At 34.2% G+C, this 24056-nt stretch overlaps 1 protein-coding gene across 1 annotated transcript; it reads left to right on the top strand.

Annotated features, from left to right (window-relative positions):
- Positions 1–20329: 20329 nt before the first annotated feature.
- LOC127557803 (mitochondrial import inner membrane translocase subunit Tim8 A-like) lies at positions 20330–22752 on the top strand. Its single transcript, XM_051991107.1, has one exon. It carries the CDS (start codon positions 20556–20558, stop codon positions 20838–20840), a length of 285 nt encoding a protein of 94 aa, XP_051847067.1. The 5' UTR covers positions 20330–20555; the 3' UTR covers positions 20841–22752.
- Positions 22753–24056: the final 1304 nt, after the last annotated feature.

A 24056-nucleotide genomic window follows, 5' to 3' on the forward strand; every position in this document is an offset into this window, starting at 1 on the left:
GATCTATAGAAACATATATAATTCATTGGAACCTCACTTCGATGCTGACTGCCTTGAGACATCAGCCCTGGGACCAAAATGGATCCTTTGGTCCCAGAAAAATCTCTCCCTCTCAGAAATCCAAATAAAATATTAAAAAACTCTCTAATCTCTATCTTTTCTCAGTTTCTCTGGCATTACAGTATAAAGCAATTTTAAATTATGTGAATGAGCTACTAAACTGCTTCTAATCTTTAATCCAGGTCTTTACTATTAAGCATATATCCCAAAGGGGTAAATACAAATTAGGGAAAAGGTCCTATATATACCAAAATTTTTATAGTAGCACTTTTTGTTGTTACAAAAACTTAGAAACAAAATGAATACTGGTTGATTGAAGAATAGCTAAACAAATTGTGACTTATGTGGTTTATGATGTAATTGAATACTATAGTATTGTAAGAAATGAAAAAAATCAGACAGCTATAGTAAGACCAAGATACATGGATAGAGAGCAAAAAAGTCAGAATTAGCAAAACAAAATAAAAGATGACTACAGTAATAAAAATGGGAGTAAAGTATTTATAAAATTGATAAATTTAGAACTAATCTAATGACCAATATTCATCCTGTAGAAGAGATAATGGAATATACTTCCAATTTCTTGTGGTGGTTGTTGTTTTTACTTTTTTTTTAAGGTTAGAAACAATAGCTGTAATAGTTCTTGTGTCTTGTGAGTAGAGAAGAGACATAGGGACAATTACCACCTATTTTATCTTGACTAAGTCAATTTCCTCTCCTTTGGTTTCAGTGTCCTCAACTATAAAATGAGCTAGTTGACATGGAAGCCCTCTAAGATACTGTTTTTGCTCTGAATCAATAATTCTATAGGGTTTTTTTTTTTTGACTATGATGTTAAAAAAATAAAAATTTTCAAAAGTGAATATGAGCATGTATACTTACAAAATACATATCCATCATTTAAAATACTGAGTTCATTAATTTGAAACTTCCCCTAGCAATGTGGATCACAATACAGCTCTATTTATCAATTTTATGATGCAGCCAGGTGGTACAACAAATGGAGTAAGGGAGACCTAAGCTCAAATCCAGCCTCAAACACCAGTTGGGTAAATCATTCAACCTTTGTTTGTCATTGTTTTCTCAAATGTAAAAAGTTGATTATAATAGCACCTCCTTCACAGGGTTATGAGGATTAAATGAGATAACATTTAACAATACCAGTGTCTGGTTGGCTGTAGGTAGTTTGTGAATGTTTATTCTTTTCTTCATTCACTCATTTCTCTCTCTCTGGATCTGTCTCTTTCTTTCTGTCTGTCTGTCTCTTTCTCTTTCTGTGTCTCTATCTCTTTCTGTCTCTCTCTGTTTCTATATCTGTCACTCGATCTCTATCTTTTCCCTGTCTGCCTCTGCCCCTGTCTCCCTGTGTGTCTTTCTTTGTCTTCATATATTTGTCTATCATTTATCTATCTATCTATCTATCTATCTATCTATCTATCTATCTATCATCTCTCTCTCTTTCTCTCTCTCATCTATTTCCTTCTATAAATTAACCAATATGAACAGAGTCTGTTTGGTTGAGGAATAAACTAATTTATCATCTGCATGTTGGTCACATGGTAATGAATTGAAGGATAGGAGGGGCAAATCTATATGTAGCACAAAGAAAAACACATTTATGTGTGTGTATACACACATATACATAAACACAGATATTTTAAAAATTTCTATAATTTTTATCCCAATATGGGACTTGCATATTATATAAACCTCAGCACCCATTTTCCTGAGTGTTTTAAAATGAAATAAAAGAGTTGTCTGTGAATATATATTCTGCCATGACATGAGATATGTGTTTTTCAAGGACTAAGAATCTTCCTTCTCAGTAAACTCACCCTCAACCCTTTACCCAGTAAGAATATATGGCTAAACAACAGATGGTATGAGACTGAGAATCTGGAGGAGAAATTCAATGTAATGATTTTATTTGCTTGGGTCACTTAGCTTTATAAATCAGCACATCGGAGCCCATAATTAGTTAGCAACATAGGGCACTCTGTTTAGCCAGTTACCATTTAAAGGACTGGCATCATGAAAACATTACTTTTAGGTTACTTTTAATTACAACATTTTGGGACATGGATACATGTTTTAATTGTCTCATTTTAAATTGAAGCCAAAGTTTAACAAGTTGATATTTATAAGGGATGGGATTTCAGATCCTATAGACAGCTAATACTTTTTTTTTTTTTTTTTTTTGGAGGGTGGGGGGGATTGGTTATAGTTTTTGTGTCACTAGGTGGCAGCACGGCCCCATAATTTTAAACTATGTTTTGGGAAGCTTAAGCATTGCTTGGATGCTGCTACAGCTGCAGCTGATATAAATGTATAAACAAGCATAAAGAAGCTATAAGTGACATACACCATTATTATTAAGGCATTAAACAGAAAGGAAGCCTGAGCCCAGTTCCTGGCATTGTCTGTTTTGTTGGAGTCAGCGTTCTGCTGGACCAGCCAAGGAAGTAGCCTGAACTAAAACAAAAAACAAAAAACAAAACAAAAAACCCTGTCTCCTGAGCAAAGATAGGTATGGGGATCTCGTACCATTGTCCAGGCACATTCATCATTTTGCAAGATGGGTATTGCAGAACTCAATTATGCTTGGTACACCTGCAAGACATTTCTGTCGTCGATAGGTTGTTTGGGTGCTATTTGCCCAGAAATCTACATTCAAAGGAGCAATAGGACAAAGTAAGTCAGAGTATCTAAAATCTAGAATATTTAGGTATGAAAAAATGTTATTGGGTGGGAAAAAAAGAATGTATACATATATATAGCCATGTACAATTATATATGCTAACATATATGTAAAGTGTGTGCATACATAGATATAGGCTAGAAATTATGGAAATGGGTGAGAAAAAATGAATTTTAGGCACCTTCTTTTTTTGCTTGTTTTTGCTTTTTATTAAACATACTAAGTTCATACTTTCTCTGAACAAGTCACAGTTTAAACTTTCCTCACAGATAAAGTCTTAACAGTGAAATTGAGAGACAGATACTTGAAAAGGGGGAATAGACTGTTCTTTGTGTTTGGGGGAATGAATGCTTCTTGTCTTAGTTTTAAATAAATAAGCTCTCTTCTTTAATGGCAGTATTGGGGTGAGAAGAGGAGATATATGGGGTGGAGAAAAGGAACACAAATGCCAGTAGGTAGGGGAAGCAACAACAGCTGTAGTGTTCTTAGAAGGCAATAAGCCGTAGGTAGTATTCTAAGTTGATCCTGTTACATCTGCCATGGCAGCCGACACCTGTGTAGGGTGAATGGCATGCAATATTCCCCAAATGTCACTGTCCAACAGTGTCCACCAATTAAAACTAATAAACATTCCTTCCCACCCAGAAGGAGCACAGCCCACACAGCAAGCAGCAGCACAGACAATGACAGCATAATAAAGCATTAGTCAGAGCACTGGGCAGCAGGTGCACGGGGCTGTGTGGACGAGGGAGGGCACAGTGTGGCACTGGCATTGGGAGTGCCCCCCCACATACAGACACTTTGCGGGCAGAGCCAACTTATTTGCAAGTTTATAGCATTGAGGATTTGGCTGGGGTGAGAGCAGAGTGCATTGCACTTAACCTAGAGGGAGCAGACTGATCCCCTCAATAGACCTTAGCAATGAGCCCTTTCCTCCTGGCTGCCTCACCAAGTAGCCGAAGGGGCCAGCAAGACACTAGCAGAAAGGATGCTGGTAAGAAGCGTCCCAAAGTAATCCAGGCTGGGGGGCAGAAAAAGCATCCAAGGGGCCGTTTCTCAACTTGCTTTTGTTTCCCTGTTCCTGTAGCTATGCCTGTAGGCACTGGCAGTATCCTGGAAAGACCCAGCCTGTCACAGCTTGTGAGCTGAGCTAAAGGGAAGTTACAGAATAAAAGGGACAATAAAAGACATGAAACTGACAGGAGGTGGGAAAAACAACACCCCTAGAAGGACATGACCCTTAAGAAATGTTTAGCTGTTGAATAAGTAACTGGGTCTAGGCTGCAGTCAGAGATACTAATTAACCCTCAGCTTGCTGCACCTGCTTGCTTTGGGGCAGCTTGGGAGGAAGAAGCTGTAGGAGAATTATTTGCCGCTGATGGGGCTGAATCAGGAGGGAGAGCCCTCAACTTTATGGAACAGGGGAGCCCATGGATGAAGTTGTTTTTGTTGAGCTAATCATGTTGTGGGGAGCTCTGCTCCTCAAAGAGGCACTACAGGTCGGTTTTCCTCCTTTTAAATTGTTTTTCTACTAAATGCAGGATGGATGTGTTCTTTTTTCTGTCTTGTCACCGTGTAGTAACCTCTGCCAGTGTCAGCTTTCACCTCGGCTGGTTTCTACCAGGCTGCGATGTTGATGTCAAGGTTGTCAATTTCAAGGCATCCTTCTCTCCCTGACTCCAGCAGTGGAGCCTGTCACCTGAAGTTGTCATTTTTCCTGCTGTTAATTAACCTTGGAGCCAAAGTCATACAACTGGGGCCCCTTGATTGCATGTGTAAATGATCCCGGCAATCCAGGATCATGATGGTTCCCCAATAGTTGCAACTTGCTTTTCACATGACAACTGCCTGCCCTTGCATCTGTGTGGACATTTAGTGCCAATTCCATCTTGGACATGGATCATTTGGCAGTCAGGGTTCATATGTCACGACTCTGAGTGTCTGAGAGTGACCTTTTGGCCGATGCACACGTATATTTGTTGTGGCAAATTTTTTTCAATAAAAAAAAATCAAAACAAACCATCACCTTTTCTGGCTCTGTCACAGTTGCTCAGTCTAAAACTTGAAACACTGACCATAATTGCCACTTCAGTGAGGAGAGGAGAGGCATGATAGCAGGGACTATTTGGGGATTGTTTTCTCTACATTTCTCATAAGAAATTTATATTGATTAGATTAAGGTTGCTGCCTCAGCTTCCCTCATTTTCAGATTAGACATAATCATTTATCAATTCCCCTTCCTATTTCCATCTACCGCTGAAGAGAAAAATCTCCTTGCAAGGTCATTCAGGTGTAGGATAGAATGTCAGATAAGAAATGTAGGAGTTAAGGGTGAGGAAAAGCAGAGGAATATACATACATACAGACATACATAAATGTAGGTAAGCATCCAATTTGGATAAATATAAAAAGATGTGGAGCTGGTGATATATATATATATATATATATATATATATATATATATATATATATATATATATATATATATATTCGTGTGCGTGTGTATATGTATGAAATGTAAGAGTCAAGGGTGAGGAAAAGGCAGAGGAATATACATACATACATATTTAAACACATGCACATATCTAAATAGATATAAAAAGATGTGGAGCTAGTGATGTACATATATTATATAAGGTAGGGCAGTATCATTAGCTAAGGAGTTCAGAAGAGATATTGGGGAAAGAGCACATGTTTGGAACTTTAAAGCATCTTAGACATTCTAAGAGGTAAAGGTAAGGAGACAATTCATTTTCATAAAGAGGATAACCTGTACAAAGGAATAGAGATAGAACAGGGGATGTTGTTATGTAAGGAACAGTAAATCAACTAGTTGGATTAGAGTTTAAAGTGTATGGATGGAAATAATGAGAATAAACCTAAAAGAGTAGAGTAGAAGCAGTTAGGTGGAGCAGTGGCTCTTTCTGGCCTGGAGGCAAGAAGAGCTGAGTTTAAATATGGCCTAAGACACTAACCACATGAACCTGGACATATTTCCCAGAATTATTGTGAGATAAAATGAGTGCTTTACAAAGTCTAAGTTTATTATTATTATTAATTGCTATTTTATTGTGAAGAACTTTAATACCAAACAGTATAGTTTTTATGTTATCCTAGAGGCAATCTGAACTACTTATTGAAGAGGGGGGGATGCCATGGTTAGATATCACTTTAAGAATACCGTTTTGGAAGCAATGTGAGGGAGGGATAATAGAGAAAAAGACTAGAAGCAGGAGACATATTGATAGTAATAGTCCATAGTAGAGGTGGTAAGGACTTGAATGAGAGCTAGAGTATTATGAGTGGGGGCGAGGGGGAGGAGCATATACAAGTCATGTTGTGGAGAGATAATGTTTGGTACCTGGTTACAGATGGGAGGTAAAAAAGAATTAGAGATTACTGTGAAGATATAAACCTAGGTGGCAGAAAGGTGGTGATGCCCTTGACAGGAATTGGGAAGTTGGGAAAAAGTGATTTTGTCAGAAAGAAGGAGTGAGTTCTGTTTTGGACATATATGTTGAGTTAAGGTTAATTACAGCTTGTTAATTGAAAATGTCTAATGGAAAGTTGGTGATAGGGTCTTGAAGGTTAGAATAGGGACTAGAATTGGACAAATAGATCTGGAATCATTTGAATGGATATGAAAGTTGACCCTACAAGAGATGATGAAATGACCAAGAGAAGGTACAGAAAGATTAATAATCTCAGAATAGAGCTTTAGGGTTCATTCCCATTTAAAGCGATAGGAGTAAATGATAATTCAGCAAGGGAAGGGCTGGGCAGGTAAGAGAAAAATTCTGTGAGAAAAGTGTAAGGAAAACCAACATGAAAGAACTTCCAAGAAGAACATAAATATTTGTTCAGTTCTTACATCACACATTTGTTATGAGGAAATGTGTTTGTAAAATATTGTTCAATATAGAAATTAGATGAAAAAATATGATGTCCAGTGACTATTCCCATAAAACTTAAAAAAGAAGAGAAAGTAGGTGATACAAGGACAGTCAGGAAGAAAGACAGGTTCTTAGAGTTAGCTAAGGGAAATATTTGGAATCATATGGAACAGAGGTAAAAGAAATGAATTTGAAATTAAGGGATTTGGGTTTGAATTGCAGCTCTAACTTTTGTGACTTATATTGTGTTTGATTGCTGCCTACAAGGAATTTATGAGTAGGTGCCTGAACTCAGTTTTATAATCAAATGATTGGAAAGGGGGAAATTAAGACCTTCACTTTGATGTATTTTCACTAGAGTACAATCTATGGAGCATGAATATAACTCAGTTCCCTTGGTCACTTAAAAGGGATCCCTGTGAACAAAGTCGATGATGTTTGGGATGATATAACTAGGATGTGATGCAGAGGAAAGGTTTGTTACCAAGCCAGGAAGGGCAAAACTTTGAAGACTTGAACAGAATGAATTCTGTCTCTAGTAATCTCTATTTTCCTGTATGTAAGGATTCTGGAAGTCTCTGAATTTTCTTTAAGAAATTTTCAATCCAATAGCAATGGTAGCTGCTTGCACATGGCAGTAAACACTCCTGTATACGCAATCTTGAGTCTGGACCTCAGACTCCAGGCTGCCTCTTTTGCATTGTGTTTCTCTGCACAGATGACTAAAAAGTAGTCGTTAGATGGATTTCTAGCCTTGGCACCTGATTCCTGTATTTGAAAGGTTGGAAACTCCTAGATTGCTCTGTGAGCACTGGCTGCCATATGGAAGATAAGCTCTGCAGCCATTACAATGCCATTTCTGAGTAGAGAACAACCAATTTGAGGATGAATCTAACCCATATTTTGAGTGAGTTGATCAGATAGTGTTGAGCCAAGGTGGAGGTGAAATAATAGTCCCATACAATGTTTCATGTTTTAATATTTTAAATATCTATTTCTTAGGCGAGTATAATATGAGTTATGGGTTACAATTTTATTTTCCAAGTCTTTGTCAATGCATACTTATAAGTCTGTTGTATTGAAATGTTTTTTATCTTGAGATTATCTAGCTCTAAATGATATACCTTGTACATTCAGTATCTTTCTTGAAGGAATTCTGTTTCCCTCCCCTCTTTTTTTTCCTCTCCTCCCCTCCTTTCCTTTCCTCTCCCTTCTGTCCTTCTCTCCTCTCATTCCCATTCCACTGTTCCCTCTCCTGTGTCCTCCTTCTAAATGACATGATTTTAAAATTATTATTATGCTCTATTCTCTATCTTCCTTCCAGAGAAATCCTGAGAGGGTATATTTTGTAGGACAAGGGGACCAAGACATACAGGGGAGGGAGAGAAAGACTTTTTCAATAAGGAAAATACATTCACTCTTGAAATCTGACAGATCTGGTTTTCTTTGCCTTTCTTTTCTCCTTTTCTGAGCACAGATCAGAAATCAGAGACCAACAAATGAATCTTGCCAGCTCAAGAGAAAGCATAAGCTGAGGCACCAGTGGAACAGTGATAATTCCTACTGAAGTATATTTCTCCCTTTAGCCACAGTGGTAATATTTATAGCTAATAGGAGCTTTGTAAATCATGTAGTTCAACTTCCTGATTTTATGATAAGAAAACTGAAGTTCAAAGGGTGAAGAAATTTTCCCAAGATCAAGGAGGTATTTAGTCACAGAAAAGAATTTGAACACAGGTCCTGACTTCAGATTCAGCATTCTTTCTACTATGCCATGATCAGTCAAACATGTGTTGCATATGCATCCTGAAATATGTGTCTAGAGTCCTGTGGGAAACCCACTAGGGAAGGAAAAGGGAAAAAAAATATTTTGAGTCTCTTAATATGTTTCCTTCATTTATGCCCTTTATATATTTACATTTCATGTAGGATAAAATATAAGTTATATTTTACCTCATAATTTTATCATTAGTTTGGGTGCTTGCAAGGAAGATGGAAGCTCAAAGTACCCAAATCTAAAAATCCTAGATAGAAATTATCTTAGGATTTCCCAGAGCAAACTGTGAGTGGACACATAACAAAGCAAAGAGCGTAATCCACCTCACTATTGGACCCAGTCAGTTTAAGTTCAGAATATTGAGTTCCAAGCCACTGGTAATATTTTTATATAATGCATGTCTTACACAAAGCCATTATTATTTGACTTGAAAATCGACTACTTCTCTGTATCACAAATGGATCATGTACAAATACCCAAGTTAGTTAATTTCAAGAGCATTGGATTTTAAACAGTACATGGTTTATCCCAAGCATATTCAGAAAAAGTCATAAATCACTATGGTGACGGACTATATTGTGGTCCTCAGGGAAAAACGGAAAACCTTTGCTAATGATTTACAAATCTCCCAAATGAATTGGCATATTGACACAACTTGGTCCACAGCAGGGAATAATTGTGGTTCAACATTTATGAGTCCTAGAACAGAGGGAAAATCTAACACTGAAATCATGCCTGAAAGCAAAAAGCCATACTTACTGTCTATTCTACTATTAGTTTGTTTAATAGTTCTAAAAGAGAAATACCATCAGCATCCCCAGGGATCTTGCTAAACAAGCTTTCTTTTTATAATGAGGCTATACCAGTTAGTAACATTTAAAATAATCATGATAATTTGCACTTTCATAACACTTTTAATCTGATAATCTTCAGGCTTTTACAATCATTGAAAATATCATTAATTAAAAAAAAAACCACAAGCAGACAAAATCAATAGCTCCACATTACAGGTGGGCAAAGCAAGGCATAGAAAAATTACTGCTAACAAATACAGAATCAAAATCCAGAAAAAAAAATTGATAAGCTTTCCCCTACCATCTAGTATCACTGTTCTCTCCAGTGACTAAAATGTGGGTAATCATTATAATATCCATTAATTGGAACTCCGGGTACATAAAAAAGTATTAAATTATCATTTTAAAGATGGAAGATCCAGCTACAAAATCAAATTCTGTGTGTCAAGAGTTCCTGAAAGAGTTGAACATTCACTGTGTGCAGTCTTTTATAAGGGAAAGTAGCAAAATCTTCTGCTATGGAAAAGATTACAATCAAGTGGGTAGCATAGTCTTGATGGCATATATATGTATACATAAACATATATATTGTGAATGTACATATGTGTATGTGTGTGATGTGTATGATCCAAATCAGTGGTGTCTAACTCAAATATAAATTAAGGCTACTAAACTATACATAAAGATCGCTGAAAGCCATATATTGATTTACACTGTACCATATGTTTATATATTTCATTTTTATTCAGACATTAAGACATTCAAATCAGCTGGGAACTACATTTTGTTGTTGTAGTTGTTATATTGGATTTCACTCAGGAGTCTTGCGTCAAATGCTTGACATCTATGGACTATATGAAGGTAGGTTTAGAGAAGAAAGTAGACATGAGAAGTATCAGTTACTATATTATCTTCTTCAAACATTGCTTTTGTAATGCATTGAGATGCATGGATTTAGAATTGGATGGTACAGTAGAGATAAATGAGCCCAACCTCCTGATTTTACAAAGAGAGAAATAGATGTAAAAAAGTTTAATTGACTTGCCCCAAATCACATGGATGGCAAGCAACAGAATTAATATTTGAAACTAATTCATCTAATTCCAAATCTAGTATCTTTTCATTATATTCTGCATTTATTAAATGCCCACTGTGTACAAGTTAGTGTGGTTTATGTAAGCAATTTCAATTTTAGTTGATAAATTGCTATTTTGGCACACTCCCTTAGAGTTATACTCTTTATTTAATAATACAATGTACTCTAGGGACCTGATTTCCCTCTCAAATTATTCATAATCCATGCTTCGTATTAAATAAACAATGTTAATGAGAAAACCACATCTAGTTAGCTGGGGAATAGCTATTGATTCAATTTACATGCTATTTTGAATGAAACAGCATTGCATTAACAAGGTTATAAGATATTGTGTTGCCATTAATATCCTAACCTTAATTTTAGGAAAAATGATTATTCAACTTACATTGTAATATGTAAGGGAAGTAATGAGAAACCAAGATAATGGCATTCAATAAGGATAAGTGAAAGGTATTACATGTGGGGTGGAAGAGCAAACCAATCAAATACAAACTCATAAATTTACTTCCTATGAAAGTAAATTACTATGTTGAAAAGCAGCTGAGAAAAAATTTAAAAAATCATTAGGTACCATAATCTGAATATAACAGAATAAACTGCTGTGGGGGATAAAAAAGCAAACTATCCTACAATACATATATAGAAGTGTAAAATAATTTTTAACAAAGGTCAAATCATCATCCTATTGCTTGTGAATCAAAAAAGATTAGTGTGATATATATATATATATAGAAACAAGGTGTATAATATATTGTGTGGCATTAAAGCAACATGAATTTAATCATCTTCTTGCCATCCATCCTATATCTGGAACCTCTTGATCACCAAAACTCAGAAAAAACATGTCATAGGAATTAATTTCACCCTTTTTTGAAACTCCTACTTTGAGGTACATGTTGTTCTATTGGTAAGTTTGCAAATATAAAGTAAAATGTAATACTATATCTAGATTGTGCCAGCCATGCTGGGCATTTAGTCTGTCTTCTCATTTGTCTTGCCACTATTCATTTCTGCTTATCCCAACCTCATCTCTCTCAAGTCCATGCATATTCTGAGAACCATAATCAGAACAATAGTGCCACTGCAATTAAAGAAAAAGTGTTTTTCAATCAATTGCACTATGGTATAGATGAGAGTAGTTTTTGAGAGTTTTTAGAGGAAAACAGATGAAAAATATTTGTTGTCATGTTACCTTCTGCAAATATTGCTTTTGTAACTAATCAAAGTCTTTCATAGAATAAAGAGTTTAGAACTAAAAGAAAACTTAGACTATTGAGTCCAATATCTTCACTTTACAGAAGGAAAAAAAAATTAAGGCAAAAAGGCTAATTGGCTTATTCAAATAAATATCCTACTGGCCATCCCTCTTATTTACCATTTAAAAAAAAAACTGTCCCTTTCTACCTACTGCAACCCTCTATATATAGTCCCCCCACCTTTTAGGTTATAATGAAGGGCAGCTACATAGCACAGTGGGTATGGTGCTGGCCCTGAAGTTTAACCACCAGTATTTACTAGTTATTTGATCCTGGGCAAGTAACTTAACCCTCTTTGCCTCAGTTTCCTCATCAGTTAAAAGTATCTTTGCCAAGAAAAACCCAAATGGGATCAAGAAGTATCAGATATGACTGAAAATAAATGAACATTAAATTATGTTTCTTGAGGGAAGAAATTGTTTTGCTTTCATATGTGTAAACCCACTGCTTTTTCATAGTTTGGTACATAACAAGCTCTAAATATATTATTCATTCAATTCGTATATATATATATATATATATATATAGTATTTTAGATACACACACACACACACACACACACACACACACACACACACACACACACATATATATATAATGTATAACATTAGGTATATATGTATTCACAATATATATGCCACAATAGCAAGCATCCTAATTAAAAGAATGTCCTCCATTATCATAGATCTGAATCTATCTGTAAATATCTGTAAGATACTGAATAAATCTGAAGCATTTTTCTCTGAGAAGTAATTGCCCATAGTGATAGTAAGTATAAGAGAAGATATTTTAATCCAGTTTTTCCTAAATCCAAGGCTTAGCCTACATGCAATAGGTCATTTATACTCTCTTACTTTTTTGCAACATAAGTAAGCAATATTAAGTGGGCAAAACTTTAATGTTTCAATAAAACTCCTGGTTTTTGCTTTATTTTTAGAGTTTTCATATGAAAAAAATTAATAAAATTACTTCTTGATTTTTACCATGAAATGATTTTATTACAAATTAATAGGTAAGACTGTCTGTAAATAAGTATTAGAAAGATCATAGGGGAAAATGTCCTTCCAACTTCAGTTTTCAAAAGATAGAAGGAAATTAAACCACTCTAGAATATTTCTGACAGTAAATGTCTCAGAATTCAGAAACAGTTCTTTTGTCTGTAATATGTTGTTGGAGACACAAAGGGACATTTATGATTGATGATTATCTACATTCACATGAAATATAATTCCCAAACTCACAACTTTAGAGTAAAATGCACTTTCAATGACACATTTCCTTATCTACAATGTAGTCTTACTTAAAAATGTGTGTGTGTGCATGGAGAGTCATGTAAAATCAAAATATACGATATTGCTAAATTGAAATAAAGCTAAATTGTGATTTTAGGATCTTTCACAAACATATTTTTAATTGGGAGAAGTTTTAAAAATGCTTTCTTGGTTCTTGGACTAAGTTAGTAAGTAGACCTAAAGATAGATGAAGATTAGGAAAGAAAATATATTTGCTCCTGAATTTTAAAGAAATTTCTAGATGATGATAGAAGTATCTATTTCACAAGTTACCCCTTTTTAAAAATAGAGAGTGACTCATAGTAGAATCAAACATGTTTTATTAATGATTTTATATTTAGTGAATTTTGAGAAATTGTGCAGTGTTTTCAATTATCTTAAATGGATTGTCATTGTAAAAAACCTGTCTCTTTAAGACCAATTTCCTTCTGGAGGTTTTCTGTTGCTTTTTGAATGCCGTAATAAAATGATTTGGGGGATAATTCAAATTATCAAGTACCTAAAGGGCTAGATAAAGATGCATGTTGGGTTTTTGCAGTTTGTAGCCTATTGCCAAGGCCACTTACTTATCAGAAGAAATGTAAAACATATTTTGAAGGATATTTATGACCAGAAAAGGAGAAGGCTCATTCATATAGCAAGGATGAAGGACCAAAGATTGATAGCATTGAGTGACACATTTTAAGCCCTCAGATATTAAAAGAAGGGGAGGCCTTCAGCACAAAGATATGCTATAGAGACTTTATGATGAAAAAAATAATATAAGATGAAGATGTGGTAGGATTGTTATTTGCAGTGGTTGAGAGAAGAGGCAAAACTAATAAAATGGGCAATTTCTAGATAATACTAGAAATATTTGATTTCATAAATTACCATTTTAAAATAGAGGTTGATTCATGGTAAAATAAAAATGTTTTGATAAACATTTTTCATGATATTGAACCAAAACATACAATACCCTCAAATTAGGTTCCCTGTAAGGATTTAACATAATCACCACACACTCCAAATCTTCATACAATTGAGATGAATGATAGACCTTCTTTGAGCTCAAACTGTCCAAGAATACTATGTTAACACAAAACTCAGTGGCTTCTCTCAAAGGTCAAATTTAACTTAGGTAGAGTCATAATGTAGTGGAGGAAGTATACATAAAAAAAGAAAAATAAAATCAAAAGGCAAAGAAATAATAAAATAAATAAATAAAATTAGAAAAGCTATTTGGATGTTTTAGTGTGTTCCAGAATTGGGCTTTTTATTTGCATATGTATACTCAAAATTACCTGGTTAATATAATCTGTCTTTTGAGGGATATACTTATAGATCTATATACACACATATACATATGCATATACATACATATATGTGCACAATACTCTATATAGTATTAGTATAAAATAGCACTATATTATAGTATATACACATGTATATTTTCACTTATTCAAAATTTGTTTACTTTCAAGCATGAATTTACAACTAATAAAATCCTAATGATTTAGAAACTGTTGTTGATATTACAATTTTGAAAGAACACTTTAAAAGAAATCAAAGTTTCATTACATAAGAAGGATTAAATCATTAATGACCACTGATAATAGATACTGTTTTTGAATTTTTGAAATGTTTGTATTTTATAAATCATGGGCCATGAACTCAAATATCAGGTCACTTTATTTTTCTTCCACAAACAGATTCTTTCCATTATAACTTACTATCTAAATGATCATTTAAAAAGATCTTTGCTTAAGACAACAAACAATTAACTGCATCAAATAGAATTAGCCACTGAAGAACGATTCAGAGATTTTTTTTTTTTTGGTCATTCTTTCTTTTGTGAATCTTAACTTTTGTCAAAAAATTGCAGCATTGATATTAAAGTATCAAGTCATATTAGAAATTGCTTTACCTCTGGATAGAGTTTGCTTAAGAACTTTGTATCAAATATATTTCAATTTTAAATCATTTGTCTATATTGAATACATTACCTGTGACTCTAACACACACACACACACACACACACACACTCATACACACACACACACACACACACACACACACACACAGAATGTTGCACAAATCAATGCAATTTTAAATTATAAAAGCTTACATTTTTTGTTGTTCAGTCATTTTTCAGTTTTATCCAACTTTTTATGAGCACATTTAGAATTTTCTTGGCAATCATACTAGAGTGGTTTGTCATTTCTTTCTCTAGTTCATTTTACAGATAAGGGAACTGAGACAAACAGGATTAAATGACTTGCCCAGTAAATAACTGAGGTTACTGACTTGAACCCAAGTATTCCTGATTTCAGGCTCAGTGTTCTATCCACTGGGGCATTAAATATACACCTCTACAGAATTCATTCTAATATATAGTCACTAATTTTAATCCTGTTGTCTCTACAATGACTTCCCTTTCCCTTCACTTCAAGGAACCAATATTATTTGACAAATACCCTTTGCCTTTCAATATCTGACATCCAAGATCTCTTCCAACTGAAAAAAAAAATTCTATGTCTGGAAACTCTTTCCTATTGTTTCTTTACAATTACAATGTCAATCTTACATTTTTATTTTCTTATTGTTCTTCACTCACTTGAAACTTTTGTCCTCATAAGGAAAATTATAGTTTTACATTTTGATAATTCACATTTGACATAAGAATTCTCTGGTTGAGTATTCTTTCCAGTACTCCACATCATAACCTATTCTCATTGAGACAACTCTTATTCATGTCCTCCCATCAAAAGTATCTATTCAGGGTGTACATAAATTTGAATAGAGAATGGGGGAAAAAAAAACATTTCACTAATCTCTATCTGGGTTTACATTGTCAATTATGAATTTAGGCAACTAATTGCACTAATTAGGCTTTATAAGCCTGCCAAAGGAGTTCTTGATACACAAAAGGGTTAAGAACTTCTGCTCTAGATTACTTTATAGTGTGTTAATGATATAAAACATATAGGCTGTCTATTGGTTTCTGGTCCTATTATATTTTAATGATAGTAATGTCTGGAAGCCTAATTATTTCTCATATTAGAATATTTTCCCACCGATTGGTCATCTCTTCTTGGAAATTTCATTTTAAGGAAAGTTCCCAAGTACCACGTTTGCTTCTCTATTCTTTGGCACTCCTTTTTGGGCTTTTTTCACCACTCTGCCAACCTACCCCACACCCTGCTTTTCAGCTTCCTTTTTTTGTGCTGTCTTTGCCAGTTTGAATGTAAGCTGCTTAACGAGCTTAAGGACCATGTTTTTACATTATTTTGTATCCTCAGTACTTAGCACAGGGTCTAGTACATAGCAAGCAGTTTAAAATGCTTGAAGACATGACTTTACATTCATCATGTAATGATGAATATAAATTTGCCATCTCCTTTGAACCTATGATGATTTCTCTCTGTTGAAGTATTTATCTTTTGTTCATATTTGCTTTACTGATTAGTCATTATTGTGTTCTGTGTTTTTTTAAAGGATATATTTAATGTCTGCCTTTCTACAATAGTTTATGATTTATTTATATCATAATAAATGACAAATTTTTGTGTATGTACTCTGTGATGTTGAGATAACTTTATTGTATATATATTTATACACACATGTGAATGTTATGTGTATATATGTGTATTTCATATAAATGTATGTTTGCATGTATATACATTGCTTTAATTCAAAATGAAATTGTTTCATTGTCTATATGGAGAATTTAAGTATAATATTGTTCCCTTATTCATGATATACATTTTGACTGTGGGATCTCCTAAAAGTATGATTGAAAAATCTGCTTTTTTAAAAAATATTTGAAACACACTAAATTTATATCCTCAGTTTTGCCCAGTGTTGGGAATTTACATCTCAAATATGAAACATATGCAGTGAATTGTTGGGCTTTTTTCTTCTTATATATTCTGTCATTTTGTTTTATTTTGTCAGTTTAATCCTTTGACGTTATAGGCAAACATGATAAATTTTCTGTTCTCTTATGTTAATTTGTGTTGTTTTGTCTAACTTCGGTCAGTTACATATCACAGAATTTTTCTTTTCCTCACAATGTTTTCTACAAAGGTCTCACTTTTCTACCCAATTACCCTGTCTAAATTTCTAGAATATTCTTTTATGTGGATATAAAGAATCTCTATCTTCATCATCCCCTCTTTTTCTATGAAAAAATATTCCTTTATGACATTTTAAAAATGTATTAATTTAGTTTATCCACTTCTCCAACTAAAGTATAAAAAGAATTAATTCTTCATTTATTAGTTTTTTTATTGTTTTGTCTTCCTTATGAACCTTCTGCAACATGGATGTATTACAATTTCATTGTCTTACTCTCTTTTCCTTCTTGTTCAGTACAGTATGTGACTATCAATCATCAATACAATGGACAATGACAATACAAACTAGTTCTCTAGTAAATTTATTTATTTTTAATTCAAGTTGCTTTATGAATCACTTTGAAACAGAAAAATCAGGGCAAAAGGGAAAACCAGGGGAGAGATGAAAAAAAAAAAAAACACAGAAAAAAGAAGGGAACATAGCATGTGTTAATTTATATTCAATCTTTTAAAAAAAAATTTTGTAATTATTTGTAATATTTAACTTCTTCAGAGATTTGTCCATAAATGTCCTTCTTTATCTCTCAAAAGCCCAGAAACAACTTAAAAGTTTCAAACATTCTACTATTCTTTAGAAAAATATAAGCCATTGTGCTGTGTAGTGGAGCACCTTTCATACCTTCTTAAGTCATTTTGAACATCATGAGTATTACTTAGATCTAGTTTCTCTGTAATGAAGGAAATAAATTGCCCTGTTTGTTTGATTTGGAAATCCATCTTTTATCATTCATGATTCAATTCAAATATGGAGCTATATAGTTTTCAGGTGAAAACTGATCTCCTTTTATTTTTGAGTTAACATATTTCTGTTTCCTGGAAACTGATCTCCTTTTATTTTTGGGTTAACATATTCCTGTTTGTGCTTTTATTTTTCATGAAAAAGAATAATCTGGGACAATACAAACTATTTTCCCTTGGTATGTAAAAGGCTTCCTACTTATTCCTGTAATATTTTTATATGATATTGAAATTCTAAACCTTGGTTATAAAATTGTTGGTAAATTAAATTTGGATTTTTTTTTCTTCTTGTTTTCTATAGTTTCTATCTTGTATTGCTAATAGTTTATTTTCTTGTATGATTTTCTCATTTGAAAGGCTTTTTATTTAAAGTGAATTTTGCTACAACTTGTAACTTCAAATTCTAACATCAACGTTGTTTTAATTAGTAGAATGTTATATATTCTTCCAAACTGCTTGTCTTTTGCTTTTATTTCATCAACTTTTCTTTTAACTCAGCACTTTTGAATTTCAAAAGTGCTGATACCCTCTATGGAGAATTGATATATGTTGAGATTTTTTACCCTATATATGCCACTTTTGTTGAAATCCCTACTTTCTTTGCTTGCCAATTTCTATCATTATTTCTTATTTTAAATATTTTTGCTTGCTTCTAAAACATATTGAAAATTCTTGAAGTTGTTCTATACTCATATCAAAGGATCTTTCTTGTGACTCTTTTGTGAAATTTCCATTTTCATTAAGTATTTTGAGTCAATTTATCAAACTTTGTAGCATTCACTATATTTGAATATTTTATTTTTATACCTCATAACTTTGGAAGTGAGAAGTAATTAAGGTTAAGTAACCTACCCAAAATCATATGGTTAGGAAGAGCTAAGTGTCTGAGGCAGATTTTAACTCAGGTCCTCCTGTCTCCAAGGCTGATATTCTAGCCACTGTACCATTTACCTGCCCCAGTGTCATACTTTTAAAAAAAATCAATTTTTCTTCTTGTGTTTCAGTGATGAATTTTCTGTGATACCTAATTTTTTCTCTTATCTTAGCCATTTATTATTCTTTTCTTTATTCTGTTTTATATATTTCCTGCTACTAAAGGATATTGGAGAGGTTCTGGGCTTAGACACATTTCATTTAGTCAATCTTCACTCACTCCTTTCTTGTCATTTGTAGGAAGGGTAGAAGCAAGCCCAGACTGACTGCTCCCTTTTCTCCTTCCATGATCATAAGCAGACTACTGGACCCCAGTGAATTAATTGTCCTTCACTTGAGGGGTTGGGTCAATCAATCTGATTGAATCTACCAAAGTAAAACTTTCTAAGACGAGAAGAGACCATGCTGCAGGTATGAAATATTGAGGCATATCAATGTATCAGGGGGCAAGTCATTGTTTTTTATATTATACACACATGCACTGACATGCATGTGTACATATATATATATACATACACACATACACACACATACACACATATACTTATTCAAATATACAAATATATACATATCATGCATGTACATACACACATACATATGTGGTGTTTAGGGGAACTGGTAAGAGGCAAACATTCACGTGTATATGCACATACATGTATGTGGTGTGTGCATGTGTGCACATATCCATACATGCACATATAAATAAGCATCACAGATATGGGATGCATATATGCATGCAACATATACATGCATGCACACATATACACCAACTACACATACATGCACATACATACCACACCTGTATACATATATCATAATATACACATATACAGCATACATACATACATATGTTTTAGGATACCTGGGAAGGAGCAGACCAGCATATATGGATAGAAGTGTGTATATATGGGTACACATATACATCTACATATAAACATCATGTGTATGTATGTGTGTATGTATACACAGGGTTTATGTATGTATACATAAGGGTTTTAAGGTTCGCTTTCACCGTTAGATGAGGAAAACTGAATCCTAAAAAAAAAAAAGTGACTTGCCCAAAAATCCAATAAATAGAAGTGGAATTCAAACTCAATCCCTGTGACTTCAGGGGGACTATATCCACTATTCTGGACTGTTTCTCATCCCTTCTCTTTCTAGTTTCATCCATATGGAGAAAGGAACCGAACTATGCACTCTTATAAGACTTAGAAATGATCTCTTAAAAGAGAGACGGGGTGGGGGGGAGGAGAGAGAGAGAGAGAGAGAGAGAGAGAGAGAGAGAGAGAGAATGTGTGTGTGTGTTTGTGTTTAGGGGGTGTGGATAATAGGTATGACATTATGATCCTTTCTACCCCCTTCATTCTGGATTTCTGAGATTTTCTGGTACAATATAGACCCTAATGAAATACCTCCCCAATCAAAGCAGATCATCAACTGTTCTATAAAACTTCGAGTTAAAAAAAAAAAATTCCAGCACACAAAAAATGTAAGTATCTTGCCCATTCAGAGAGAACAGAAGAGAGATTTGAACCCCCTGACTCATAAACTGACTCTCCTATCTCCATAACTGTCCCCTCTCTACCTCCCATCCCCCACCCCAACCCCCTACTCTTTGTGAGGTAATGATACTCACAACCTTCCACCAGCCGGTCAGTAAGATTTTCTAAAAGGGGTAGGAGGAGGTCGCAGGAGGAGTGCTCAAGTTGGCAGCAGTTGTGTGAGGATTCCTATGATTTACTGCTTCCAGATTAGATTGGATAGGTCACTGGAAGGTGGTCTCCATATCCCTGTGTAGGTGCTGTCCACAAGCCAGCGGGTCCTGATTCTCTTTCTGGTCAGAGACCTGGAAAGTTTCGCGGGTTGTTGCTTGGCTTAATTGCCAAGATCCTGGCAGGGCATGAATTTATCCTTTTTGGAGGGGTTGGGCTCAGTGGACCCCCAGCTGCAGCATTTCATCGAAGCGGAAACTCAGAGGCAGCGCTTCCAGCAACTAGTCCACCAGATGACTGAGATGTGTTGGGAAAAGTGTATGGACAAGCCGGGACCAAAGTTGGATAGCAGGACTGAATCCTGTTTCGTCAACTGTGTTGAGCGCTTCCTTGACACTAGTCAGTTTATTTTGAACCGACTAGAGCATCAGCAGAAATCCAAGCCAGGCTTTTCAGAGAACTTGCCTGACTGATCAGTTTCCCTCATCTCTACTGTCACTGAACTTTTGGTAAAGAAAACTCTAATTCAAAAAAACTGTGGATGGAATTTAACGATAACAATATTAATAATAATAACCCTATGCGAAAGTTGGCTAACATGTTTAGTCATAACATATCACATTGGATTGTCCTGTCATTTGAATGAGTCAAGATCAATTTTGTGCTTTTGGGGTTTCTGTGTGTGGCTATGTATGTTGTTTTTAGTGTCAAACTTGTGAACACTATGGGCAGATGAATGAAAACCAAGACATTAATAGTGTCTTGTAACAATCACTGCTCAAGGGACTGTCTTTTTAAAAGCACACTAGTTATCTCTGTATCTTCACAATGCGATCATATAGATTGACTTTTCTCTGCACATGTTTATTTAAAGCTTGTTTGAGGGTGGGCTTTAGGGAGGTAGGGTTACAATTCTATATCTAGGAATAGAAAAGAAATCAACTTAGTACTTTGATTTATGATCTCTTTATCCACTATGATTATTGGAGCTGGACAGATACTATATCATGTTTAGTTTACACACCTGTTTTGACCAAAATTCATCTCAAGCCCCTTTACTGTTATTTATTTTGCATAATTATAAACAATGGCCCACTGTAGATAATGTTGAGATCCTAGATGTCTTTGGATAACGAGACATCAAACTTTACTTATTTCCTCCTTCCTCTTGGCAATCTCTGAAAGAAAATCACTTGCTTTGGATATCATTGTACGAGGTAACTGAATATTGTGTCTAAATTAATTTCAAAGCTCCATTCCCAGATAATATAAAACTCATTTTAGTTGAAGGCATATATTGGTGTATTGACTGAGGCATTGTAGTATAGTGATATACTAAATTTCAAGTCAAAGTATAGGATTCAAAACCTTTCTCAGCTATTTCCCCCAGTATGACCTTTAGCAAACAACTTAACCTTTGTGAGACATAGTTTTCTCAATTATAAAATAGACTTGAACCAGAAAATTTAGAAAATTTCTTACAGTTCTAATTCTATGTCCCTATGATTCATTGTCCCATTACTATATTTTTGGAGAATTCAAATCAAAACCTTTTCCTCTGATAGGGATAAAATCCAGTTTCATGTACAACCATCTTTTTTAATTGTACTATATTATGAAAATGTTTCTTTTATCCTACAAACTAAAAAATAAAGGTTTTTAAAAAAATTCTTTTAAATTCTAAGCAGGTGCTTAAGTTCTTTTGACTTTAGTGTTATGATGGCTGATTTTGATTTATTGAACTTCTTTAAGAATTGCTAATGTTCTTTCATTCTTCCTTTTACAGAGCCCAAAGTTTGTTTGAGTAGATCAGGTTGGAATTGCTTCTCAATGACCTAAATCTATATCTTTGACAGTAGATTTGGGGTAGACTACTACAATTTTTGCAATATCCTTCTAATAGGTCTCCCTGCCTCTAGTTTCTGCTGTCTTCCAATATATTCTCCATATACTTGTCAAAATGATACTCCTATAGCAAAAGTCTGATCATGTCACTCCCTTGATCAAGAAGTTCTAATGATTTCCATTTGTTTACTGCATAAAAAAGAAGCTTTTTAAAAAATTCCTTCAATAATATGGTTTCATTTTACTTTCTCATGCTTATGCCAGGTTTTTCTCCTTCAGGCACTCTATATTCCAGTCAAAATGACCTGCTTGCTATTATTCAATTAAGGTATTCCAATTCTTGTTTCCTTAACTTTTCATAGGCCATTTCCTGTGACTGGTATGTACTTCCAGTCTTACTATTCCCCAGTTTCCTATGAAGCTCAGTACGTGTTACCTATCTTGGGCTCTTTCATCCCTAGTGTCCTATCTCTGAAAAATAATTTTGCATGTATTTTGCATTTTCTTTTATATAATACATTTTCAGCCATAGAATCTAAGTTGTTTCTTTCTTTTTTCTTTTTCTTTTCTTTTCTTTTCTTATTTATTTATTTATTTATTTTTTTGGTGGACAGAATTGTTTCTATATCTCCAGTTTGTAATTCCCCAGTGGCTAATGTAGCCTGAGTATTGTGGAAAATTAATAAAGACTTGTTGAAAAAATGAACATATTTTTTCTGTTCTCCTCCAAGAAGATCTTTATAGTGGAGTTATTATATATTCAAGTACATGTTTAATCAGAAAAATATTATGAAGCTCTTCATGGGATTTTTTTTCTAGTTATCATTCCTGTAGCATATATTGCTAGATCTACTGAAATTATCTCTTCAGTGATCTTTTTTTTTTTTTTGCTTATAACAAGTATTGCAAAATAAGATGATGATATGTCATTAAACCATAGTAAAATGATATGACATAGAGGTGGCCCATTGGCTTGGACTCAGGAAGACATGAGTTCAAATATAGTTCTAAGAGACTTGTTTTCTCTTTAATCTCGGGAAGTTAACCTTTGTCTGTCTCAGTTTCTCCATCTGTAACACAGAGATAATAAAAGCATCTACCTGTCATGGTTGTTGTGAGCATAATATAAAATATAATTGGGAAGCTCTTTGCACCTCTTAAAGTATTGAATGTAAATAATAATCATTTCTGCTTTGACCAGAAACCATGAGGGTCTTCCCCTCCCAGATTCATTTATTTAGATTTTTTTTGGATTAGGTGGAAGAAGAAATTATTTGCCACAATTGCTACCTTGTCTTAATCACTGAATTAATGAAGCCTCAGTACTGACACTTGTTGAAGACCTTAGCTTAAAAAGGCTAAGGTCTCTCACTGTAGCCAGGGCTATTTCCAATCATCTTGATCTATATCTAGCCACAGGACCCAGATGGCTCTGGTAGGGAAACTGAGACAGTTGAACTTGCGGCCTCCCTCACTTAAATTCAATTCACTTGCATGTCATGTCATACCTCCCCGATGTCATGGTCCTTTTCAAAACGAAGGGCAAACAATAACAAATACCTACTGTTGTTGTGTCATTGCTGTGGTTGTCTTTGGACACTGAAAAAAAACAAAAAACAAATACACAAAGTCTTTTATTTGCCTCTAGAAGTAAAACCTCTGCATTATACTTCTATTACGATTTAACTACTTTTTTTGTCTTCTGGTTTCATTTATAGTGAACATTTCTAGAATGATATGATTCAGTCCCTCTGGTAGGCTGTCTACTTATTGAACATTGAAAAAATCAGTTAAAATACTAACAGTGGAGTTAATATTTGTCTCCTTTCTGATATCCTACTAGC

Source organism: Antechinus flavipes, chromosome 3 (genome assembly GCF_016432865.1).
Source record: "Antechinus flavipes isolate AdamAnt ecotype Samford, QLD, Australia chromosome 3, AdamAnt_v2, whole genome shotgun sequence".
NCBI lineage: Eukaryota > Metazoa > Chordata > Mammalia > Dasyuromorphia > Dasyuridae > Antechinus > Antechinus flavipes.

What these genes read in the sequence shown, in the direction of transcription:
- LOC127557803 (XM_051991107.1), top strand. Translation starts at nt 20,556, where the DNA reads ATGAATTTATCCTTTTTGGAGGGGTTGGGCTCAGTGGACCCCCAGCTG.